This window comes from Chiloscyllium plagiosum, unplaced genomic scaffold (assembly GCF_037043375.1).
Source record: "Chiloscyllium plagiosum isolate Xiang-an unplaced genomic scaffold, Cpla_swu_hap1 HiC_scaffold_7, whole genome shotgun sequence".
NCBI classification, from domain to species: Eukaryota; Metazoa; Chordata; class Chondrichthyes; order Orectolobiformes; family Hemiscylliidae; genus Chiloscyllium; species Chiloscyllium plagiosum.
The window spans coordinates 14,629,843-14,654,875 of NW_028270145.1; the positions used below are offsets into that span (position 1 = coordinate 14,629,843).

Consider the following 25,033-nt stretch of genomic DNA (forward strand, 5'->3'; position numbering starts at 1 on the left):
GAATCTTCCACAAATATAGGAAAATTAAACACGTGCATCAAGCATCTTACAAGTAACTTGTTTTAAGATGCTAGGATGAAGTCCATCAGGACTTGGGGACCTATCAGCTCATAGCTTCAACAATTTGTTCTGATCCACTTTCCCGGTGACTGTAATCATATTGAGACCCTTCCATTTCCTGATTTACAAATATTTCGAGAATGTTGATTGGACATAGTGAAGACTGATGCAAAATAACTGGTCAACTCATCTATCATTGAAATCACTTGCTATTCAGGAACCTAACTGCATGATGCCAGAGAGCTCTCAGTACCACTTGCAAGCAGTCCATGGCCCTTTGTACCTGAAGGAACACATCCGTGGCTCCACAACAAATGGCTTGGACACCTTGACTCTCTGAGTCATTGACGAACTAAACGAAGTGAATTCCTTTCCTGGAAAGGGCATCTGTGAACTCATGAATGTGGGAGACCAATTGGGCAATGTCCCACATATCCCTGGTTGAGGTTGGAAAGTAACAGTTGACTTGGACTTTTGATACTGGAACTTCAGTTTCAAGTCCCAAGTCACAATGCTGCAGATGTGTCTGTAGAAGATGGAAGAGGGAGGTGATGGTGTCTCTGGTCTCACAAAGATGCCTCCAGTGTTGTCTTTCATTCGTCTGCACGTATAACATTCCTTGGTAAACTGTTTTACAGTGCTGAAGACACTGGTTCTTCTCTTCATTGACTGCTTGAGTGTCTGCGGCTTTAACCCCTGAGCATCATGTCGCTGTTCCACTCATGTTGTTAGTTCCTTCTTCTCCTTTCCCTTTTGACCTTAGTAAAGCTAATAAAGCTGCTGAGTTGAGTGGTCAAATGTTTGGCATGGGAGCACTGAGCTAAGGTGTAAATTTTCCATTTGTGAAATTGACAGAGTCAATCAGACCGTCCAGCCCTTATCAGACTGCTCATGTCTCGTGTGAAAGCTTGCCCTAGAGCCACTTTTACATAGTGAGGTACATTCTCCATAACTCATGACTGCTTTTCCCCTTCTCAATGCTGTCTTGTGGAGAATATTTGTAGCTTTGATCATTACTTTGCCTCCTATGTATACGACAGATAGCTCTGGTCTTCAACATCGCCTGGGCGATAGCATTATAACCTTCATAATGCTGACATCCCCATGTCCTTAGCTTTAATGTATATGGGCCTATGAATGCTCCTGAATGGCTGAATAACTCCCCCCAGCATCACTGTGAGGCACCGTTCTTGTCAAGGGTTATTGAATGATGGAACCTGGTTGGGATGTAGGAATTTGGGGCTCTGACAGTTTTATTGCCATTTATTCTGCAGTCAGTGTTTCCTGTCAGAGCAGAATCCTTAACTGAGCGCTGATGCAATAGTGTTTTTATGTTTCTATTTCCACTCCCTCAGCCAGGATTGAGCAGGAATACTTGCAAAGAGATCTGGAGCCCTTTCCATTTGCACTGCACTGCATTCTCCACGATGATGTGGAGGAGCCAGTGTTGGACTGGAGTGGACAAAGTTAAAAATCACACAACACCAGGTTATAGTCCAACAGGTTTATTTGGAAGCACTAGCTTTCGGAGCGCTGCTCCTTCATTAGGTAGCTGTGGAGCAGAACCATAAAACACAGAATTTATATCAAATCCCAGAACTTCTTTTAAGTTACATATTACATATTAATGAAAGGAAACCTGCAACACATTCTAAAAGATGAAAGACTTAATAGCAATCTAGGTTTGTTTAATATATCGTATCAGTTGCATGACCCTGTGATATTTTGCTATAAATGTTGAATTTAGACAAGACTTGGAGATGCCGGTGTTGGACTGGGGTGTACAAAGTTAAAAATCACACAACACCAGGTTATAGTCCAACAGGTTTAATTGGAAGCACACTAGCTTTCGGAGCGCCACTCCTACATCAGGTGATTGATAAGGCTGACAATCACCTGATGAAGGAGCGTCACTCCGAAAGCTAGTGTGCTTCCAATTAAACCTGTTGGACTATAACTTGGTGTTGTGTGATTTTTGACTTTAGACAACATTGTCAATTGTGTAACATAGGCTTGGTTACCCCTGAGGCACCTCTTGCAACTTTCAAACTAACAAGTTTCCTGTAAATAACATTGCAAAATAACTGAACAGAAACTATTGGACCCTTCAAAGAAATCCAGCGATTTGGCTGTCAATCACAAATAAATTATGTATCCACAACATTTCCTTTGGATATAAAATAGACAGTGCTGGCTATTCTGACCCTCTGGTCTTTTCTGCTATTCAAGATAGCTTTGGCAAATCGAGTTGAGGAGAATCCAAAGGGTTTTTACAAATACATTAAAACCAAAAGGGTAACTACAGAGAGAATAAGGCCCCTCAAAGATCATCAAGGTGGCTTTTGTGTGGAGCTGCAGGAGAAGGGGGAGATACTAAACGAGTATTTTGCATCACTATTTACTGTAGGAAAGGACATGGAAGATATAGAATGTAGGGAAACAGATGGTGACAGCTTGAAAAATGTCCGTGTTACAGAGGAGGAAGTGCTGGATGTCTTGAAATGCATTAAAGTGGATAAATCCCCAGGACCTGATCAGGTGTATCATAGAACTCTGTGGGAAGCAAGGGAAGTGATTGCTGGGCCTCTGACTGAGATATTTGTATCATCGATAGTCACAGGTGAGGTTCTGGAAGACTGGAGGTTGTCTAACGTGGTGCCACTGCTTAAGAAAAGTGGTAAGGACAAGCCAGGAAACTATAGACCAGTGAGCCTGACGTCAGTGGTGGGCAAGTTATTGGAAGGAATCCTGAGGGACAGAAACCAACCCTCCACCAGCACCCTGTGTCTTCTACCTTTGAGCCAGTTCTGTATCCAAATGGTTAGTTCTCCCTGCATTCCATGAGATCTAACCTTGCTAACCAGTCTCTCATGGGGAATCTTGTCGAATGCCTTACTGAAGTCCATATAGATCATGTCCACCATTCTGTCCTCATCAATCCTCTTTGTTACTTCTTCAAAAAACTCAATCAAGTTTGTGAGACATGATTTCCCATGCACAAAGCCATGTTGACTATCCCTAATCAGTCCTTGCCTTTGGCTCAAAGGTAGATGTTGTTTTTCAGACTGGAGGCCTGTGGCCAGTGGAGTGCCACAAGGATCGGTGCTGGGTCCACTAATTTTTATCATTTATATTAATGATTTAGATGTGAGCACAACAGGTATAGTTAGTAAGTTTGCAGATGACACCAAAATTGGAGGTGTAGTGGACAGTGAAGAAGATTATCTCAGATTACAACGGGACCTTGATCAGATGGGCCACTGGGCTAAGAGGTGTCAGATAGAGTTTAATTTAGATAAATGTGAGCTGCTGCATTTTGGGAAAGCAAATCTTAGCAGGACTTATACACTTAATGGTCAGGTCCTAGGGAGTGTTGCTGAACAAAGAGACCTTGGAGCGCAGGTTCAGAGCTCCTTGAAAGTGGAATCGGAGGTGATAGGATAGTGAAGAAGGTGTTTGGTATGCTTTCCTTTATTGGTCAGAGTATTGAGTGCAGGAGTTGGGAGGTCATGTTACAGCTGTACAGAACATTGGTTAGGCCACTGTTGGAATACTGCGTGCAATTCTGGTCTCCTTCCTATCGGAAAGATGTTGTGAAACTTGAAAGGGTTCAGGAAAGAATTACAAGGATGTTGCCAGGGTTGGAGGATTTGAGCTATAGAGTGAGGTTGAATAGGCGAGGTCTGTTTTCTCTGGAGCGTCGGAGGCTAAGGGGTGACCTTATAGCGGTTTACAAAATCATGAGGGGCATGGATAAGATAAATAGACAAGGTCTTTTCCCTGGGGTGGGGGAGTCCAGAACTAGTGGGCATAGGTTTAGGGTGAGAGGGGAAAGGTATAAAAGAGACCTAAGGGGCAACATTTTCACACAGAGGGTGGTACGTGTATGGAATGAGCTTCCAGAGGAAGTGGTGGAGGCTGGTACAATTGCAACATTTAAAAGGCATTTGGATGGGTATATGAATAGGAAGGGTTTGGAGGAATATATGCCAGGTGCTGGCAGGTGGGACTAGATTGCATTGGGATATCTGATCGGCATGGACGAGTTGGACTATCTCCATGACTCTAACTAAATTATGTCTCATTTATGTCATAACTCTATCTTTACACTTAGTTTCTCTTATTTACACTATGCTTGTCTAAAAAAATTTTTGCTAACCACAGCTTTGAACATTTCATTGACTGCCAAACCCCACCATACCAATCTCAGTAGGTTTGTTTGTGTGTGTGGGTGAGTTCTTGCTTTACCTTGCCCTTGTGTGAAGACAATCTTTCCTGACATCACCTTGGATTAACCTAGCTCTAATGCCCCTTTGTTGTGGACTCTCCTATCAATTCATTTAACTCTCATAATCACCCCCCAATTAGATCATACCTTAATTTTATAGGTAGAGAATTTTTATAATTTTATTCGATTTCTCCTAATTTTATGCATTTTACAAGAAATTATGCTATTTCTTCCAGTTGTACCAGAAGGAGGAATTAAGAGAGACATTGTGTTCCTTGTTGATGCATCAGACAACGTTGGAAGGACACATTTTCCTTTAGTCCGTGACTTTCTGTCGAGTATATTGGAACACCTCGATATTGGAAGTGACAGAGTGAGAATCGGTCTGGCACAGTATAGTAATTACGCAGAAACAGAATTCTATCTGAACACGTATTCTTCTGAAGATGAAATTCTAACGCATGTGAAAGGACTAAGACTAAGAGGTGGGAGGACCCTTAACACAGGAGCAGCATTGGACTCTGTCCTCCGCTATCATTTCACTAGATCTGCAGGAAGTAGGAAAGATGAAGGTGTTCCTCAGGTATTGGTACTCATCACTAGTGGAAGCTCTGGAGATGATGTTAAACCACCTGCAGATAAAATGAAGCAAGATGCTTTGGTAACCTTTGTTATAGGAGCCAAGAATGCTAACCCAGCCCAGATGAAAGAAATTGCAAGTAACCCAGGTCTGGTCTTCAGCGTACAGGAATTCCAATCCCTACCAGACATAAAGGAACAAGTGACATCCTCATTACTGACATTGGCTGCTCCACCAGTAACTCAGGACAAGACAAAAGTAATTGCTGAAAGAGTAACGGATACTGTTGCAGAAGGTAAAAGGATTCTGTTCTCTATTTTACTTCAACCTCATTCACAGAACATTCATTCTTAGCAAGGGAAGAACTAATACCTTTATCATCAGGGTAGGTGAGGATTTTGAAACGGTCCCAGGTGTTTGATATTTTCCAGATCATGCCCTGAAATAAAGACCTTACAATTTCCACCCATTTTCAAAGCAAATCAATGAAAATAAATCAACTCATCTCACGTCTTAAACTTGTCACCATTATCAGTTCACAATTAAATATGCGTCGACAATAATCTCAGGCAGTGCACATCTAACCACTTATTGCATTAAACAATAACATTTTCTGATATCACTTTTAGTTCTTTTGCCACTTACCTTCACCTGTGTGCTGTGCTGCTTGATCTTTTAGCGACAGATTCTGTCTGTCTACTCTGTCCAGACTCCTCATGATTTTGAATATTTCCGTCAAATTTCATCTCTTTGTTTCTCTTTTCCAAGGAGAATGAGACCAATCAACCCATAGAACTGAAGAATTTCATGTCTGTTAATATTTTCTGCACACTCTCGAAAGCCTGCATTTGCTTCCAAAAGCACAGTCCAAGAATTGAACACAATACTCAGTTGACATTGGAATACTTTGTCAGAGAGATTCATCATGACTTTTTAATATTTGTACTTGGTGTCTCTATAAACCCCACGATACCATATACCTTCTTAGCAGTTTGTCAACCTGTCACATCAGCTATAATGATCAGTGCACATTTAATCATGAGTTTCTGTTCCTGTAGTCCCTTCAATAGACAATAGACAATAGACAATAGGTGCAGGAGTAGGCCATTCAGCCCTTCGAGCCTGCACCGCCATTCAATATAATCATGGCTGATCATTCCTAATCAGTATCCTATTCCTACCTTATCTCCATAACCCTTGATTCCACTATCTTTGAGAGCTCTATCCAACTCCTTCTTCAATGAATCCAGAGAGTGGGCCTCCACTGCCCTCTGGGGCAGAGCATTCCACACAGCCACCACTCTCTGGGTGAAGAAGTTTCTCCTGAGCTCTGTCCTAAATGGTCTACCCCGTATTTTTAAGCTGTGTCCTCTGGTTCGGCACTCACCCATCAGTGGAAATATGTTTCCTACTGCCAGAGTGTCCAATCCTTTCATAATCTTATACGTCTCAATCAGATCCCCTCTCAATCTTCGAAACTCAAGGGTATATAAGCCCAGTCGCTTCAGTCTTTCAGTGTAAGGTAATCCTGCCATTCCAGGCAGGAATTGACCTCGTGAACCTGCGCTGTACTCCCTCAATAGCCAGAATGTCTTTTCTCAATTTTGGAGACCAGAACTGCACACAGTACTCCAGGTGTAGTCTCACCAGGGCCCTGTACAGCTGCAGAAGCACCTCTTTGCTTCTATACTCAATTCCTCTTGTTATGAAGGCCAGCATCCTATTAGCCTTCTTCACTACCTGCTGTACCTGCATGCTAGCCTTCATTGACTGGTGTACCAGATCGCTCTGTACTGCCCCTTTACATAAATTGATTCCATTTAGGTAGTAGTCTGCCTTCCTGTTCTTGCTACCAAAGTGGATAACCATACATTTATCCACATTAAACTGCATCTGCCATGCATCTGCCCACTCACCTAACTTGTCCAGGTCACCCTGTAATCTCCTAACATCCTCATCACCTTTCACCCTGCCACCCAGCTTTGTATCATCAGCAAATTTGCTAATGTTATTGCTGATACCATCTTCTATATCATTAACATATATTGTAAAAAGCTGTGGTCCCAGCACGGATCCCTGCGGTACCCCACTGGTCACTGCCTGCCATTCCGAAATGGAGCCGTTTATCACTACCCTTTGTTTCCTATTAGCCAACCAATTTTCAATCCAATCTAGTACTTTGCCCCCAATACCATGCACCCTAATTTTACTCACTAACCTCCTGTGTGGGACTTTATCAAAAGCTTTCTGAAAGTCCAGGTACACTACATCTACTGGATTTCCCTCGTCCAACTTCATAGTTACATCCTCAAAAAAATTCAAAAAGATTAGTCAAGCATGATTTCCCCTTCATAAATCCATGCTGACTCTGTCCTATCCTCTTACTACAATCCAGATGTGCAGTAATTTCATCCTTTATAATAGACTCCAGCATCTTTCCCACCACTGAGGTCAGACTAACTGGTCTATAATTACCTGCTTTCTCTCGCCCACCTTTCATAAAAAGTGGTATAACATTAGCCACCCTCCAATCCTCAGGAACCGACCCTGAATCTATTGAACTCTGGAAAATAATCACCAACGCATCCACGATTTCCCGAGCCACCTCCTTCAGTACCCTGGGATGCAGACCATCAGGCCCCGGAGACTTATCAACCTTCAGACCTAACAGCCTCTCCAACACCAAATCCTGGCAAATATAAATTCCCTTAAGTTCAGGTCCTTCAGCCACTGTTACCTCAGGGAGATTGCTTGTGTCTTCCCAAGTGAACACAAATCTGAAGTACCCATTTAATTCCTCTGCCATTTCTTTGTTCCTAGTAATATATTCCCCTGTTTCTGTCTTCAAGGGCCCAATTTTTGTCCTAACCATTTTTTTGCCTTGCACATACCTAAAAAAGCTTTTACTATCCTCCTTAATATTCTTGGCCAGTTTACCTTCGTACCTCATTTTTCCTCTGTGTATTTCCTTCTTAGTAATCCTCTGTTGCTCTTTAAAAGCTTCCCAGTCCTCAGTTTTCCCACTTATCTTAGCTATGTTATACTTTTTCTCTTTTAACTTTATATGTTTCTTTACTTCCCTCGTCAGCCACGGCCACCCATGCCTCCTCCTAGGATCTTTCTTCCTTTTAGGAATGAACTGATCCTGCAACTTCTGCATTATACACAGAAATATCTGCCATTGTTCCTCCACGGTCATCCCTGCTAAGGTATTGCACCATTGAACTTTGGCCAGCTCCTCCCTCTTAGCTCCATAATTCCCTTTATTCAACAGAAGTACTGTCACTTCCGACTGTACCCTCTCCCTCTCAAGTTGCAGATTGAAGCTTATTGTATTATGGTCACTACTTCCCAATGGCTCCTTCACTTCGAGGTCTCTGACCAATTCTGGTTCATTACACAATACCAGATCCAGAATTGCCTTCTCCCTGGTCGGCTCCAGCACCAGCTGCTCTAAGAATCCATCTCTGAGGCACTCCACAAAGTCTCTTTCTTGTGGCCCAAAACCATCCTGATTCTCCCAGTCTACCTGCATGTTAAAATCCCCCATCACAACTGTAGTGACATCTTTGCGACAGGCCAATTTCAGCTCCTGATTTAACTTACATCCGACATCCAGACTACTGTTTGGGGGCCTGTAGATGACTCCCAAGAGGGCCTTTTTACCCTTAGTATTTCGAAGCTCTATCCACACTGACTCTACATCTCCTGACTCTAGGTCCCCCCGTGCAAGGGACTGAATATCGTCCCTTACCAACATGGCCACCCCACCCCCCCCGGCCCGTCAGTCTGTCCTTACGATAACACGTGTATCCTTGAATATTCATTTCCCAGGCCCTGTCCACTTGAAGCCACGTCTCTGTTATCCCCACAATATCGTATCTGCGAATGTCCAAAAGAGCCTCAAGCTCATCCATCTTATGTCTAATGCTTCGTGCATTCATGTATAGTATTTTTAATTTGTTACTGCTCTCACCCTTCCCATCAACCCTTATTTCACTCAACCTTACAGCATGATGCCTTTCCGAGTTTTCTGCCTCATTAATACAGTTGTCTTTCTTGACTTCTCTTGTTCTAACTTTCCCTTCAATTTCCTTTTTAAACATCCAGCTTGTCCCCTCCCCCCCGCTACTTAGTTTAAATGTAGCGGTGTTGCAGTAGAAAACCTGCCTGCCAGAATACTGGTCCCTAACCTATTAAGGTGCAAGCCATCTCTCTTGTAGAATTTATGCTTACCACAAAATATACCCCAGTGATCCAAGAACTTAAATCCTTGCTTCCTGCACCAGTTCCCCAACCACACGTTCAAGTCCATTATCTCCCTGTTTCTGGCCACACTAGCCCGAGGAACTGGAAGCAAACCGGAGATAACCACCTTGGACATCCTGCTTTTCAGCCTTCTTCCTCGTTCTCCGAAGTCTCACTGTAGTATGTTCCTCCTCTTCTTCCCGACATCATTTGTGCCGACATGTACCACCACCTCTGGCTCTTCACCGTCATCCTCGAGGATTTCCTGCACTCTGTCCATGATGTCTTTCACTCTAGCAGCAGGAAAGCAACACACCATTCTTAAATCCCGTCTGCTGCCACAAAAACCCCGGTCAGTTCCTCTCACAATGGAGTCCCCTATTACCACGGCTCTGTGCGATGTCCCACTCTTCCGCTCTGCCTCTGCGGCAACTTTTGATTGACAAACTTGGCCGCCTTGCGAACTGGCAGTGTCATTAGTCTCTGCTTCCAAAAGCTTCAACTTGTTCCTGACAGGTACTTCTCCCGGGGTCTCTTGCACCTGTCTCCTCTCTGCCTTCCTCCTCATTTGCTCTCTTCTGCTCTCTTCTGGTACGATTGGTGTAATAACCAATCAGAATTGTATCCACATTTATTTTTCTTACCAAAGTGTACTACTTCATACTTCTCTGCATCAATGTGCATTTTTCATGTGTCTAACCATTCCACCAGCCTGTAAATATTCTCTTGAATTCTATCAACATCCTTCTCACAATTTACAAATCTTATAAATTCTCTTTCATCAGCAGAGTTTGAAATTGTGCTCTGTACGCACAAGTCATTTGCACTAACCTTTGGAGACCTTTGCTTCAGTATGAAAACTGTTTACTCGAATATTCTGTTTTTTTTGATACTCAACCAACATTGCTGCCATTATCGCTTTTATCCCAGTGGCTTTGACATTGATGACAAGTCTATTATGTACAATGAAATGTTTTTTGAAAAGTTGATATGTAACACATAAATCACATGACCCTCATCAAACATTTTAGTTTCTCAAAAATTCAATGAAGTTAGTTAAACAAGTTGTTTCTATTGAGCTAAGTGAATCTCACAAAGAACGTTGGATGGTATGAACAGAGCAACTTGTAATTTGTCATTCTCAGTACTTTGCTTGACAGTCTATCAATGGGGTCATGAAACAACTACAGAGGAACCTCAATTATCTGGCATTCCATTATTTGAATATTGAATTATCCAGCAAGATTACAAGGTCCCTAAGCTTGGCTAAACTATGTTATCCGGCATTCGATTATCCAGAATTCGATTAACTGAACAAAATACTCCCCGCCCATGTCCTTCGGATAATCGAGGTTCCTCTGTATATGAAAGAAACAGTCATTCATTTTATTTCATATGGGTTCCTGGATAATTGATATTGGTTAATGTGGCCCACGTTTAAGTTAAGGAGCAGCATTTTTCAAGAATTGCCATTTGCCATCGCTCTCCTTGTTTTGTTTTGTCCATACTGAAAGAATTCTGCATTGCTGACAGGAGGTTCCGATCATAGTCATAGAGTCAGAGAAAAATACAACATAGAAAAAGGGTCTTCAGCCCAACACTTCCCCATCTGTCAAAAACAAACACCTAACTCTTCCAACCTCACTTTCCAACATTTGGCACATAGCCTTGTATTCCGTAGCATCGAGTGAACATCTAAATACTTGTTAAATGTCATAAGGGTTTTTGTCTCTTCCACTCTAGTAGGCAGTGAGTTCCATATTCCCACCACCCTGAGTGAAAAACAAGTTTCCTCTCATCTCCTCTAAACAATCTGCCTTTATCTTAAACCAATGCCTCCTGATCATTGAATTCCCACAATCAAGAGGGAAAGTTTCTTCCTTTCTACCTAATCCATCTATATATATTTCAGTCTGTCCCCTCTCAATCTCCTTTCTTCTAAGTAGACTGTCCTACCCAGACTATCCTATCTCTCTTCATAATTGAAATTCTCCAGCCCAGGCAACATCCTGGTAAATCTGTAGTTCTGAATGGTCACTAGACTTTAAGCATTCAGTCTGCTTTCTCTCCACAGATGTTGCCAGACCTGCTGAGTTTCTCCAGGAATTTCTGTTTTTATTTGAGATTTCCAGCATCCGAAGTTCTTTGTTTTATTTTTGATTAAGAGGACATCTGGCATTGATGTAAATGACAGAATGACCTGAAACTCCTGTGGACAGAAAAGTAGATCTTGTGAAAAAAGCATTTGAAAGGACAAAATGCAATGATAGTTAAATCTTAAGCAAAGTAGAGCCTCCCATTCCTCACAACCTGCACATAGATTATCTGAAGCAAAACTTTGGCTACAACCTTTGTTTCTGAAGATTCATGCAAAAACAAATTGAACTTATCAAATACTCTTCCTTACCTTTTGCATTTGCAATAACAGAATTAAAACATTATGTTTGAACAATTTTGCTTACGTATTTCAATCCTTCACTCTCACTCTCTTCTGTTTAGCTGAATTTTGCCATTGCCCGACTATTGACTGACTATTGATCATTTTGACTGTTGTCTTTATACTTTTTTTCTGACAGCAACAGCCTTAAAACTGGTGCAAGAATCCTCTGCATTATTCCATATCTCTGATCTAATTCCGATAATTTTCTTTGTAAGTAATCATATTTCTTGGTTTATTATTTGTATTTTTTTCTAGTTACACCCGAAGCTGAGAACAAGAAAGATATTGTGTTTCTGATTGATGAATCAGATAATATTGGGAATTCAAATCTACCATATGTGCGTGACTTTATCATAAGAATAATTGAGAACCTGGACATTGGACGTGACAGAGTGCAAGCTGGGTTGGTACTGTACAGTAATAATCCTGAAACTGAGTTTTACCTTAACACTTACACAAGAAAGGATGAACTGCTGTCTCTACTGAGAATGCTCAGATTTAAAGGTGCCAGGACAGCCAACACTGGCAAAGCATTGGACTTTGTCCTCAAATACCACTTTACCAAGTCTTCAGGCAGCAGAAAAGAGGAGGGTGTTCCTCAGTTTTTAGTGCTGATCACTGGTGGGAAGTCTGGGGATGATATCAAAGCATCTGCAACTGCATTGAAACAAGCTGCTATAATGACCTTTGCCATTGGAGTCAGAAATACGGACACAGCTCAACTAAAAGAAATGGCATTTGAACCCAGTTTGGTTTACAATCTAAGGGATTTCTATTCACTATCAGACGTGGAAGAAAAAATATTGCCCCAACTACAAAGGCTGCGTGTTCCACAAATAATTATCGATGAGCTAAAAGTAGACATTCGACAACCAACTGTTACACCTACAGAAGGTATCTAACTAAAATGTTTTGTTGTTAAGAGCTCATTGTATTACTTTTAAGGTTGACATATCCATCAACTTACATGGAAATCTTTAATATTACCAACACATTGCCATGAGTCTGAATGCAATATGTCTGGTCCACAAAGTGGTCCAAAAACAGGGATTGAATAAGGCAACGTTTGAAAGTGGAAGACTGAAAATATTGTGGTGCAGTTTAGGGAATGAAAGCTGAGGAAATATCAACAGATGTTATGAAAATTAGATCATAAATGTCCTCCATTTTGCATGCTTGTTAGTACGGAATTTGTGGAAATCGTAACAGGAAAATTGTCATCATTTCTAAATTCTGGAAATAGTTTTTTCTTGAACTAATCAGAAATCTCATATATGCGAAACCAACCACAAAGATTAAAAATTACCCTGTAGATAGATATGCTCTTGAAATCCAAAGGATGTTCTTACTGTTCAGAAAAATGTCTCCATAGGTTTGCTGTGTGAGTTAAGAAAGAGGCTTGGAATGTTATTGTGGATTCCAGGAAATTGGAGTCAAAAGAGGGTAAGGAGTAAGTTTCAGGCGAGATTCTCATCCACTCAGAGGAATCCAGTTAACAAGAATTAGGAATTACTAAGACTATTAAAGGGAAAGAAGCAAGTTGTATTGACAATCCCCTCAATTTGTTTCTTATTGGACATGTACCAGTCGTATAAAACTGCTTTTAATGAAGTACTTGTTCAAAACGCTCATAAAGTGAGGGGTGGTGATTGGGACTTGTCTCCCACATGATAGACTTCACTATCATAGAATCCCCACAGTGTGAAAAGAGGCCATTCAACCCATCGGGTTTGCACCAACCCTCTGAAGAGCATCCCACCCAGTTACAGCCCCCTACCCTGTTCTCATAACCCTGCATGTTTCCATGGGTAATCCTGCACATCCTTTGACACTACAGGGAAATTTTAGCATGGCCAATCCACCTAACATCCGCATCGTTGGACTGAGCGAGGAAACTGGAGCACCCCATGCAGACATGGGGAGAATGTACAAACTTCTCACAGACAATTACAGGAATTGAACCTGAGTCCCTAGTGTTGTAAGGTAGCACTGCTAACACTGAGCTACCATACCACCTGTAAACCAAATCAAATAAGAAAATTCATTCAGATGGCAGCTTGATATGCAGCCTGCAAATCTGCAATGTGTTACTTGTGGTAGTGCTGTATAAACATTGTGACTATTATTCCCATTATTTTGGCATTTCTTTTTCCACTCCGCATTCTGTGGCAGCTTCTTGCTGATTGTGGGTAACATTTTATTAAACTTTACAGATAGATTGCAAATTTAATAAGGGAAATTGAGTGATTCAACGTTTAATTTCATTTAGCTATCAACAGGTAATTCCATGATGATCATATGTTCAGATGCAGGCTGAGCATCAGACTTTTCTTACTATTAACTTTTGGATTAAGCAGTGGGATAAAGTATAATAGAATGAAAGATCATGTCACTCTGTGAATATATGTGGAGATTTCTGATACCTAGTTTGAATTCTCATCCACTTACAAGATTAAAATGTGAGGACTTGCTGAATACGTCGGTGAACCTTGATTTGCCAGTTCCAGCATTCTTTTGCTATTTATGGGATTACTGAAGCATCATTCACTGCCCGTCACCTCCCCAATACTGCATGTTAAGAGACCACTGATTAGAGATACTAAAAAGCAAATCTAGTCTTGCCATATCTTGATTTCATAACAAATTTTTAATCACTGTTGACACTTTAAATACAGATTCTCCATTGCAACTAAACATGCTCTCTCCCTTCAATTCAGCAAATCCTGTTTTCAAAATTTGCTACAAGTTTTTAAACATTATTACCATACCTTAATCTCAGTGACAATGAATTTAATCAAAAGCAGTAATCAATTACTCAAATTATGTTTGAAATGAGACTCCCTCTAGAGAAGTGCTGTCGACTCCAAGTGTAATCATACAAGTGAGCTCAACCTAAAAAAAGAAATTCATACTTAATCTGGCAAAAGTAGGGAAGCATTTCATCTCCCGTGATCCCAATCTTGCATCTTAATAAACAAAACTTTAACAGGAAAGGACAAAAAAAAATTGTATCATTTCTAACAATACCCTAAAGATGCATTGATCCAATTTTGTTGAACTCACTTGAGGTATTTCCAAATAGAAAATATTAATGTTTCTTTAATGGAAGAACCGAGACACAACCAAGATTAGACAGAGTGATAATAGCAAACTGAAATCTTTCCTTCAGATTATTATAATGATCCTAATTCTATTCCAAAAATCACAGATTTATTTTCCATGAATTGTTTTAATGTTTTGATGTTGTATATTAATGTTTAGTTCCTACAGTCAGAAAAAGAGATATCGTCTTCCTAATTGCTGGATCGTCTGGGATGGGAAGATCATTTGTTCAAGTCCGAGAGTTTCTGAAGAAAATAATCCAGGAGCTCAATATTGGACCTGAGAAAGATCAAGTGGCTGTGGTACAATACAGTTTTGACCCAAAACTTGAATTTGACCTCACCACTCATTCAACTAGAGATACAGTTTCAGATGCAATTAAAAAGCTGAGATTGAAACCAGGGAGACCCCTCAATACCGGTGCTGCCCTGGACTATGTCACAAGGAATGTCTTCAGTCCATCCGCAGGGAGCAGAGGAGCTGATGGAGCTTCACAAATCCTGGTGCTCATCACTGTTGAGAAATCCAGCGATGATGTTGGACAGGCAGCGGATGCAATGAAAAAGGCTGGTATCGTGCCCATTGCTATTGGAGCCAAGAATGCAGATACAGCAGAACTTCAACAGATAGTGTCTAATCCTGACTCTGCTTTCAGACTGGGAGACTTCCAAGAATTGCCAACTATTCAACAAGAGTTATTGTCTAAAGTTAGAGCAGTGTTTGTGGTTGTGGAACCAACAGTTCCCACTGAAGGTAAAGCCCTTGTTAACTTGCTTACTGACTTCATATATGTTTAAAAAAACTTACTGAATGGGAGTAATTAATATTGAAAGAGGTAAACAAGATTACAGATTTATAACTTGCAAATAAAGTAAATTATTTATGAAGAATGTTAATGCAGGGTGATCCAAATTGTTTTTTACTTATACTGCTAACAAATCAGAGACTTTGCAACAATTTCCTTTGAGTATTGGTACTGATGCTTTTCATCTTGCACTCATCAGGATAGATGCAAGAACAAATATAATTTCAACAGAAATGACCATTTATACTGCAGACAGAAGATACTGCTGATTTCTTTGCAAGCTCACTATGATTACTGTGTTGCTGTGGAGAATTCACCAAAGAAATATTGTTCCAATATTTCTGCAAATTCAAAAAGAAAAGTTTTGTTTTAAGGGAGAGATCCCTAAATATCAATATACACAGTGTTTAACAAATATAAGCAAGCCACAATGCAAGCCTGATTGATAACTTTAAATATATTATTAGTGTAATCCTTACTGTACCTAGGATTGCTCAGCAAGTTTTGTCTAACCACATCTAACATTAAAACCTGTGTCAAACATTCACTGATGCTTGGTAATGTCTTGATCAGTCTTTCTCTACTTACAAATCGACAAACAATTTTTCTGCTTTTTGCGTAGGGTTATAGAGACATAGAGGTATATAGCACGGGGTAACAGACCCTTCGGTCCAACCTGTCCATGCTGACCAGATATCCTAAATTACTCTAGTTCCATTTGCCAGCGTTTGACCATTATCCCTCTAAACCCTTCCTATTCATATACCCATCCAGATGCCTTTTAAATGTTGTAATTGTAACAGCCTCCACCACTTCCTTCAGCAGATCATTTCATACACGTACCAACCTCTATGTGAAAAAATTGCCCCTTAGGTTCCTTTTCAGTCTTTCCCCTCTCACCTTAAATCTATGCCTTCTAGTTTTGGACTCCAACACCCTGGGGAAATGACCTTGTCTATTTTCCCTATCTGTATCCCTTATGATTTTATAAACCTCTATGAGGTCACCCCCTCAGCCTCCCACACTCCAGGGAAAGTAGTCCCAGTATATTCAGCCTCTCCCAATAGCTCAAACCCTCCAACCCCAGCAACATCCTTTTAAATCTTTTCTGAACCCTTTCAAGTTTCAGGGAGACCAGAATTGCATGCAATATTCCAATAGTGGCCTAACGGATGTCTTGTACGGCTGCAACATGACCTCCCAACCTCTATATTCAATGTACTGGCCAGTAAAGGCCAAACATCTTCTTCACTATCCTATCTACCTGTGATTCATGCAGTGTAAATAGTTGTTTCTTTTAAAAGTTTGCTTTCTTATGTCTGCTTTCGTCAGTGCAGGATGAATGACATCAACAGTTTTTTTTCAGCAATCCTTAAGCTCAGTTTGCTAAATAACTATTTCACATGTGTGGTGACATGTTAGCATTCTCAGTAAGTGTAGATTTAGATGGAATAATGTGAACATGTAAAATTTAGAATGGACTTTGTAACTTTTTTTAGTTCAACATATGTTTCAGCATCCATTTTAAAATCTTCTTGCTACCATTACCAGCCCATGACTTTGGTATTTTCCTTGAGCAAGAGTACATGGTGCAGTGGACACTGGGAAGCAGAGTGACAGCCAAATGGCAAAGATTCTGGAATGAGGCAACTGATCAATAAGTTTTTTTTGTCTTTTAAAACTGCTTTTGGAATAGGTGGTAGATAAGCCCAAGCTGGTTACAAGTCAAAGTCTGATCAGAAAAGCATATCTGAAGATAACACATAACGAATTGCTAATGCAATTTAATGCCAGAAACATAAAGATTAGTGTCGAAGAACCTATGACTGCACTTTAATAGTCCTTATCAATCAAACTGTTTGCATAGACGATCACAATGAGGTTTAATGCACCATTGCCCGTGTCCATAAAAGCCTCAGATAGTGCTGCCATGAACTCTTGCAAGTAGGAGAGTTTGATGAAGGACATGACTAAATTGCTGTGGTTCGATGATGAAGAGTCGAAAAAGGCTTGCTTGGAGTGAATCTTGCCTTTTGGGATGAATGATCTGCTTCAGGGTTACAAGTACTTTGTAAAACTCTCCAGATCATATGTGTGGTCTGTCTCCCAATGCTCTAATTAGTACATGTCCTCGCCAAGTCTTTTGCATTCCGCTTCTGTGTTTGCCAGCACTTTCATATTTTGTATTGCTACAAGTCTCTATAATGTAATTTCAAAGACCAAGTGCAAATCCTCCAGACATCAAAAGTTGACCTAACAATGACGCCTGACTTATTTACCCCAAATTTCAGCATCAACCATCAAATATAACTTTTTCTTTCTTGTTTATCAACCAACATTCTGTCTCATTTTTAGTTAAGCTCATTACACAATTTCTGTTGTTATTTATATAATGTTATTTATATAATCAAGCATCTGTCTTATTCATACTATAGAATTAGAATTAGGTTTATTGTCATTATGATTACAGTGAAAAGTTTACAAAGTTTCCACTTATGACGCCATCTTAGATACTAAGATACCTTGGGAATAAGTTAGAAAAATAAATAAATAAAATGTTCAGCATTACAGTCCATCAAGCAGACCTTATGATCACTGGACGTGATAACCACATCTGATGAAATGTTCACTCATTTTAAGTTTAATTATATATTCTAAAATGTTCTCTTTTCCAATATTTCATTGAAACTAACCATGCTGCTGTCACAATCTCTCCATTGTTCTGCTATATGCACAATAGTCATTTGCCAGACTTCATTTTCCAGAAGTAAACAAACATTGCTTCTTTACTTGCTCAATTAAAAAAATGACCTGGGAAACAGGTTTAGATTCAGATAATATATTCTTCAACATTAAGCATATTTTAGTTGCTATCATAAAATGTCCCATGGTGCTTCACAGGAGAAATATCAATCAAAATTTGATACCAGGTCATTTAAGGAGATAATAGCACAAATAAACAAAAAAACTTCTTGATCAATGAGCCAGGATTTCAGGGGTATTTTAAAAGTAGAGGGAGTGAGTGCAAGTGTCAAAGATATTTACGGAAGTAGTTACAGACCTTCGGGCCTAAACAGCTAAAGATGGCCAATAGTAGTGAGACAAAGGAAACTAGGTATGAGTGAAAATATCCTCCTCATCTCAATCCTGAAAGACTTCTGGTTTATTTTGTGACTGCACCCTCTGGCTTTCCACCCTTAGCCAGGGGAAACATCCTTCCTGCAACATGCCCTGTTCAGCCTGTAAGAGGTTTAATGCTTCAATGAGATCCCTCTTATTCTTCTAAACTATACATAGTATAAAAAAGCTAGTTAACCACAGTTGATAATTGTGGAAACCTAAATGGTTCACTATATCGTTTAGGGAAGGAAATCTCCCATCCTTAGAGAAAAAGTGAGGATTGCAGATGCTGGAGATCAAAGTCAAAAAATGTGGTGCTGGAAAAGCACAGCCGGTCAGGCAGCATCCGAGGAGCAGGAGAGACGACATTCCTGATGAAGGGCTTACGCTGGAAACGTCAACTCTCCTGCTCCTCAGATGTTGCCTGACCGGCTGTGCTTTTCCAGCACCACACCTTTTGAATCTGCCACCTTTACCAGGATTGGCTGACAGGCAATTAAGGATGGCCAATGAATGCTGGCCTAGCTAGTGGCACCCACATCCCATGAATGAAAAGTAGGAAAACTCCCCTTGTAGGACAATCCTTTTATCTCAGAGACCACTCTGGTAAAGGTTTCTTGCATATCCTCAAACGGAAAGAAGACTTTAACTGTACAAAATATTCCAATCGGTTTCAGTAAGACTTTATATAATTGCAGCAAGACATCTTTATTTGTGTAGTCACCTCCTCTTGCAATATTAGCCAATATACCATTTGCATTCCTAATTTCTTACTGCACCTGGATGCTTGCTTTCACTGACTTGTGAACAAGGATACCCAGGTCTCTTTGGACATCAGCACTTCTCAAACTCTCACCATTTAATAAATACTCTGCATTTCTGTTTTTCTATTAAAAAGGATAACTTTATATTTTTCCACGTTATCCAATATCTACCTTGTTCTTTCTCACTTACATGGTCTGGCTTAACCTGCCTGAACCTTTTTACTTTCTCTACACAACTATATTCCCACCCAGTGTTGTGTCATAGGAAAATTTTGAAATATTAAATTTCATCACAATGTCCAAAACATTGATGCAGTTTGTGAACAACTGGGGGACTGAAATACTGCTCTGCTCCTATTTTCTATGTTCCTATGTTTACTGAGCCTTATAATTCCCCACTGGTCATAACATCGATTCTACTGCTCACCTCCTTATCTATTCTGCCAGTTACTCTTTCAAAATCCCTAACAGGTTTGTCAAACGTGTTATTTCTCTTTTATAAATCCATGTTGATTTTTTTGTAATCCTACCATTACCTTCCAAGTGACTAGTTTTCACATCCTTTATAATAGGTTCTAGCATTGTCTCCACTACACATGACAGGCTCACTAGTCTGTCATTCCCTTTTTTCTCCCTCACTCTGTTGTAAAGTAGTGGGGTTACATTTGCTCCCTTCCAATCTGTAGGAAGCATTCCAAAATCTATATAATTGTGGGAGATGACAGTTGCTCATTTTCAATTGTTCCTAGGTTTTGCAGTATTCCTGGCATAATCTTTGACCATAAAGGCAGACAGAAAGCTTTTGTATTGTTTATCTGCTATTTCCTTATTCCCCATTACTGATTCTTCTGCATCTGCCTACATTTGTTCTTGCTCATATTTTCCTTTTTATATATCTACAAAAACTTGCACAGTCCAATTCACAATTCCTTGTTATTGATTTTTTTTCTCTTTTTAAATTATTGGCCCTCCTTTGTTGAATTCTAAAAGCTCCCATTTTCAAACTGACTACTTAATTTGGAAACTTGATAAGCTTTCCTTTAATATGGGACAATCTTTAACTTATCCTGTTAGCCATGTTTGCATCAGCTTTCCTTCTATATTTTTATGCTTCAATAGAATGTGGTTAAGTGCTTACTTTTTAAATACAAATCATTACCTGTCTGTTATCATACCTTTTAATGTAATTTCCCAATCCATTAAAGACCATTCATCTCCCACACCTTCAATGCTTCCATTGTTTCCATTGGAAACTCTATTTTCAGGTTAATTTACATCCCTTTCAAATATAGTACAAATTTCTATTTTATTACTATCACTCTTTCCGAAAAGCTATTTTAAGATTATTACCGATCCCCTTCTTAGTTATTAATACTAGATATTTAATAGATTTCCTCAACACATTGTTCTAGAAAACCATCACATATACATTCTAGCAGCTTGTCCTCTATGGCATTATTATGAATTAGATTTACTTAGTCAGATTGAAGACCTCCATGATTGCTCCATTAATCTTGTTGTACGGACCTCTAATTCCCTGATTTATACTGTGCTTTATATTACCATAACTGTTTAATGGCCTAAACAACACCCACCATTTTTTGTTGAATCTTGCTATTTCTTACCTGCACCCAAATTGAATCTACACCTTGATCTTCTTATTTAGGATTGTGTGCCACTAATGTAGTGATCACATACATTATTTACACCACAACCACAACTCCTTTCTCTTTTTGCCATTCAGTTCCTAATATTGGTCATCCCACATTTACGTACCCTCAATGACAATTTATTTTATCCATTGTGAACAATACCTGAATTCAAATAAAGTGCCATTATTTCTTCCTTTGCATTATTTCCACCACTCCGAGCCTTATTGGCTGGTATCGGTTCCCATTGCTTCCTTGCTCTCTTGCATTCTCTCTTTAATTTTATCACATCTTCTCTCACTTTCTCCCTCCTTCCCACAACATAGTTTAAAACCTTCTCCACTGTCCTCATTATACAAAGTTAAAAATCACACAACACCAGGTATAGTCCAACAGGTTTATTTGCAAGTCCCAGCTTTTGGAGTGCTGCTCCTTCATCAGGTAGCTGTGGAGCAGGATCATAAGACATAGAATTTATAGCAAAAGATCTCAGTGTCCTGCAACTGAAACAATATATTAAACAAACCTAGATTGCTGTTAAGTCTTTCATCTTTTAGAATAAGTTGAAGGTTTCAGTTTATTAATATGTCAATCCAGAACTTAATTCCAGTCATATTCTCGAGATAACTTAAGGTTTTATAAAATAAAGTGGCATCTCAGCTCAGACAATGTATTAGAGATGTGAGGTTAGAGTCTGTCTGTATCACAGTCTTGAGCCAGACTGGTTCTATTTCCAAAGTAGGAATTTATAAATGTTACACGGACAGATTGTTTGCTCTTTGAACAAAATAGAATGTATCTGCAATTACAATTCTGCCAATGCAAATTCACCCCATAGACTTATATGTGTGTGTGTGCGCATACTTGTGAGGGAGTTAGAGAGACCGTGTGTGTTTGTGTGTGGGAGAGAGTGTGAGGGTATGCATATGAGAGAGTGTGTGTATGAGAGAGGATCTGTTGAGTGTATGAGTATATAAAAGAGTGTGTGTGTGTGTGTGTGAGAGAGTGTATAGTGTAGTGGAGTCACCTGTAGTGTGACATGAACCCAAGGTCCCGGTTGAGGCCATCCTAATGCCCTGAGGCTGGTACATTGGCAAGACCAAACAGATGCTACGACAACGGATGAATGCACAGCACACAACAATCGCCAGACATGGATGTTCCCTCCCAGTCGGAGAACACGTCAGAGGTCAGGGACATTCAGCCTCGGATCTTCGGGTGAGCATCCTCCAAGATGGACTTCGGGATACACAACAACACAAAGTGGCAAAGCAGAGGCTGATAGCCAAGTTCGGTACCCATGAGGAGGGCCTCAACCGGGACCTTGGGTTCATGTCACACTACAGGTGACCACACTACACTGCACAGTCTCATACCCGCGCACACACCTTCTCACAGGCTTATACTCCATCACACACATGCACACACTCTACTAAGCATGCACACAATCTCACACTCACTCACACTCATATGAGCGCACACACAGACATGTGCACGCTCACAAACACACACACCCTCTCTCTCACACACACACATACGTCTATGGGATGAATTTGCATTTGCAGAATTGTAATTGCAGATAATTTTATTTTGTTCAAAAACCACTCAGGCTGCAAGCAGTCAATAGCTAGTGCTTCCAAATAAACCTGTTGGTCCATAACCTGATATTGTGTGATTTTTAACTTTCTTCATCCCAGTCCAACACCGGCACCTCTACTTCATTACACAATTCACCAGTATATGTTTCTTAGCATGGTTCAGGTGAAGTGTCTCCAAAATGCACAGCTCCCACTTTTCTAGCATTGGAACCAGTGTACTATGAACTGAAGCCCAATTCTCATTAATTTCATTCACTCCACTGCAATTTGCTTTTGGCTCATTTAATGATCCTGAAATTATTCCCTTTGAGGTTCCACTGAGGTAGCCTTTCATTAATTATTGTTAATTGACAAATATATCTGGACAGTGTAGCCTCCCTTGAGTCTTGGGAAGCACAAATAATGCAAAGCTGATTAAAGTGTCCGGTAGAATTTAGAATATTTTGTGGGAACTTATCGCATTACAATCTGGCAGCTTTAACAGATTTTTCAGAGACTTTGTCTGACCTGGTGTCTATTTTTATTTCCAGTTGTACGAAGGGAAATGAGTGAGAGAGATGTTGTCTTCCTGATCGATGGATCAGACAATGTTGGAAACACCAATTTACCTTACGTCAAGGACTTCATCACAAGAATAATTCAGAACTTGGACATTGGAAGTGACAGGGTGCGAGTAGGTCTGGCACAGTACAGTGACGACACCGAAGCTGAATTCTATCTAAACACATACTCTTCGGAAGCTGACCTTCTGTCTCATATCAGAAGCTTCACATTGAGAGGGGGGGCAACGGTCAACACTGGTTCAGCATTGGATTTTGCCAGTAAATACTATTTCACTAATTCTGCAGGAAGTCGAATAAAAGAAAACATCCCTCAGTTTTTGATACTTGTTACTAGTGGAAGATCGGATGATGATGTGGAAGCACCATCAGATGCATTGAAACGAGCTGCAGTAATGACCTTTGCTGTTGGAGTCAGGCACACAGATCCAGCCCAGTTAGAAGAGATGGCAATTGACCCAAGTTTGATCTTCAGTGTAAATGATTTCCACTCTCTGCCAGGCTTACTGAATCAGATGATAATACCACTGACCACATTGGCAGTTCCAACTGTTATCGAAGAACCAATAACTATTGAAGACAAAGTGGTTACAACAGAAGGTACACAAATCAAGTTTTATCCTTTTTTTGCAGATATCAATGCATTCCCAGTAGAGTTACCAAAAGGGAGAAAATTTGGATGAATTCCAACAATGGCATGAGGGTCACAACACATGATTAATCTGTGGAATGTTCATCATCATACAGATCGATTTTAGGCTGCTTGTAAATTTAAAAAAAAAAGATGATTGTGTAGACCTCTGCTAAACACATTGCTCTGCAGGGGCCCTTGTTCATGTGAGATGAGCACCACTCATAGTTAGCATGTCCAACTTAAAGGCAGCTTGTACCATTAAAGGGAAGTATAAAGAGAAAATGCTGAAATAACCGTTCCAGCAGCATCTAAAGAATGTTCACCCAAAATGTTAACTGTGTTTCCCTTCTCACAGATGTTACCTGGCCTGCTTAGTTTTTCCAGCATTTTTGCTTTTTATTATCTTAGATTTCTGGCATCCACAGTATTTTGCTTTCCTCTTAAGGATGAAGTACTTCCTGACTGCAACCGATGCTGGAAGTGGCTGAGGAAGACTGTATTACCTGCAGGGAAAGTGAAAATGATATGGCTGGACAAAAAGAGTGAGCATAAGAGACTCTGGCACAAGAGATGGACAGGAAGACAGACAAATCCTTGACCTATACCTTGATCTCCAACTAGACATTACAAAGATACTGGGAGGAGACAGCCACTACTGTCAATTTCAGCGGTGCACCTATATAGAGTGTATGAAGGAGTTTAATGATCCCACACAGGTGGTCATGATCAATGAATGCTTCTTTAAATGTATAAATATTCTTATAAAGAAACTAACTGCCTCTTACACACAGCTTAATTCATCACTTCACCTTGACTCAACTACAGATATTCTCTATGAACCACAACACACACATAATATTCAATCCTACTTTTTAAAAATCCTTTTACAGGATGGAGGGCTCACAGGTTAGGCCAGAATTTGTTGCCCATTCCTGATTGACCTTGAGGTGGTGAGTTTTGTGAGCAGGTATACCTCAGTGTTATTAAGGAGGGAGATCCAGGGTTTTGACACAGTGACAATGAAGGAGAGGTGATGTATTTCCAAGTCAGGATATTATTTGACTTGGAGGGGAACTTCCAAGTGGGGGTGTTCCCATGAAGCTGCTGCTTGTGTTATTCTAGATAGTAGAAGTTGCAGATTTAGAAAATGCTGTTTGCTTTATGTCTGCTGGCAAAAATGTGCCTTCAGTGTGGCGAGTAATATATTGTAGACCACAGTGATTTTTGACACACACTTTGAGGACT

General features: G+C 40.1%; 1 protein-coding gene across 4 annotated transcripts in view; it reads left to right on the forward strand.

Moving 5' to 3' along the window:
• The window catches only part of LOC122551336 (uncharacterized), a 160,283-nt gene that overhangs the window by 103,883 nt on the left and 31,367 nt on the right, over positions 1 to 25,033 (forward strand). For all 4 annotated transcript variants that reach the window (XM_087988748.1, XM_087988751.1, XM_087988750.1 and 1 more), the window contains 4 exons: positions 4,525 to 5,163; positions 11,812 to 12,450; positions 14,818 to 15,411; positions 23,125 to 23,754. In XM_087988748.1, coding sequence (XP_087844874.1) covers positions 4,525 to 5,163; positions 11,812 to 12,450; positions 14,818 to 15,411; positions 23,125 to 23,754 — 2,502 coding nt within the window. The remainder of the gene's footprint in view (positions 1 to 4,524; positions 5,164 to 11,811; positions 12,451 to 14,817; positions 15,412 to 23,124; positions 23,755 to 25,033) is intronic.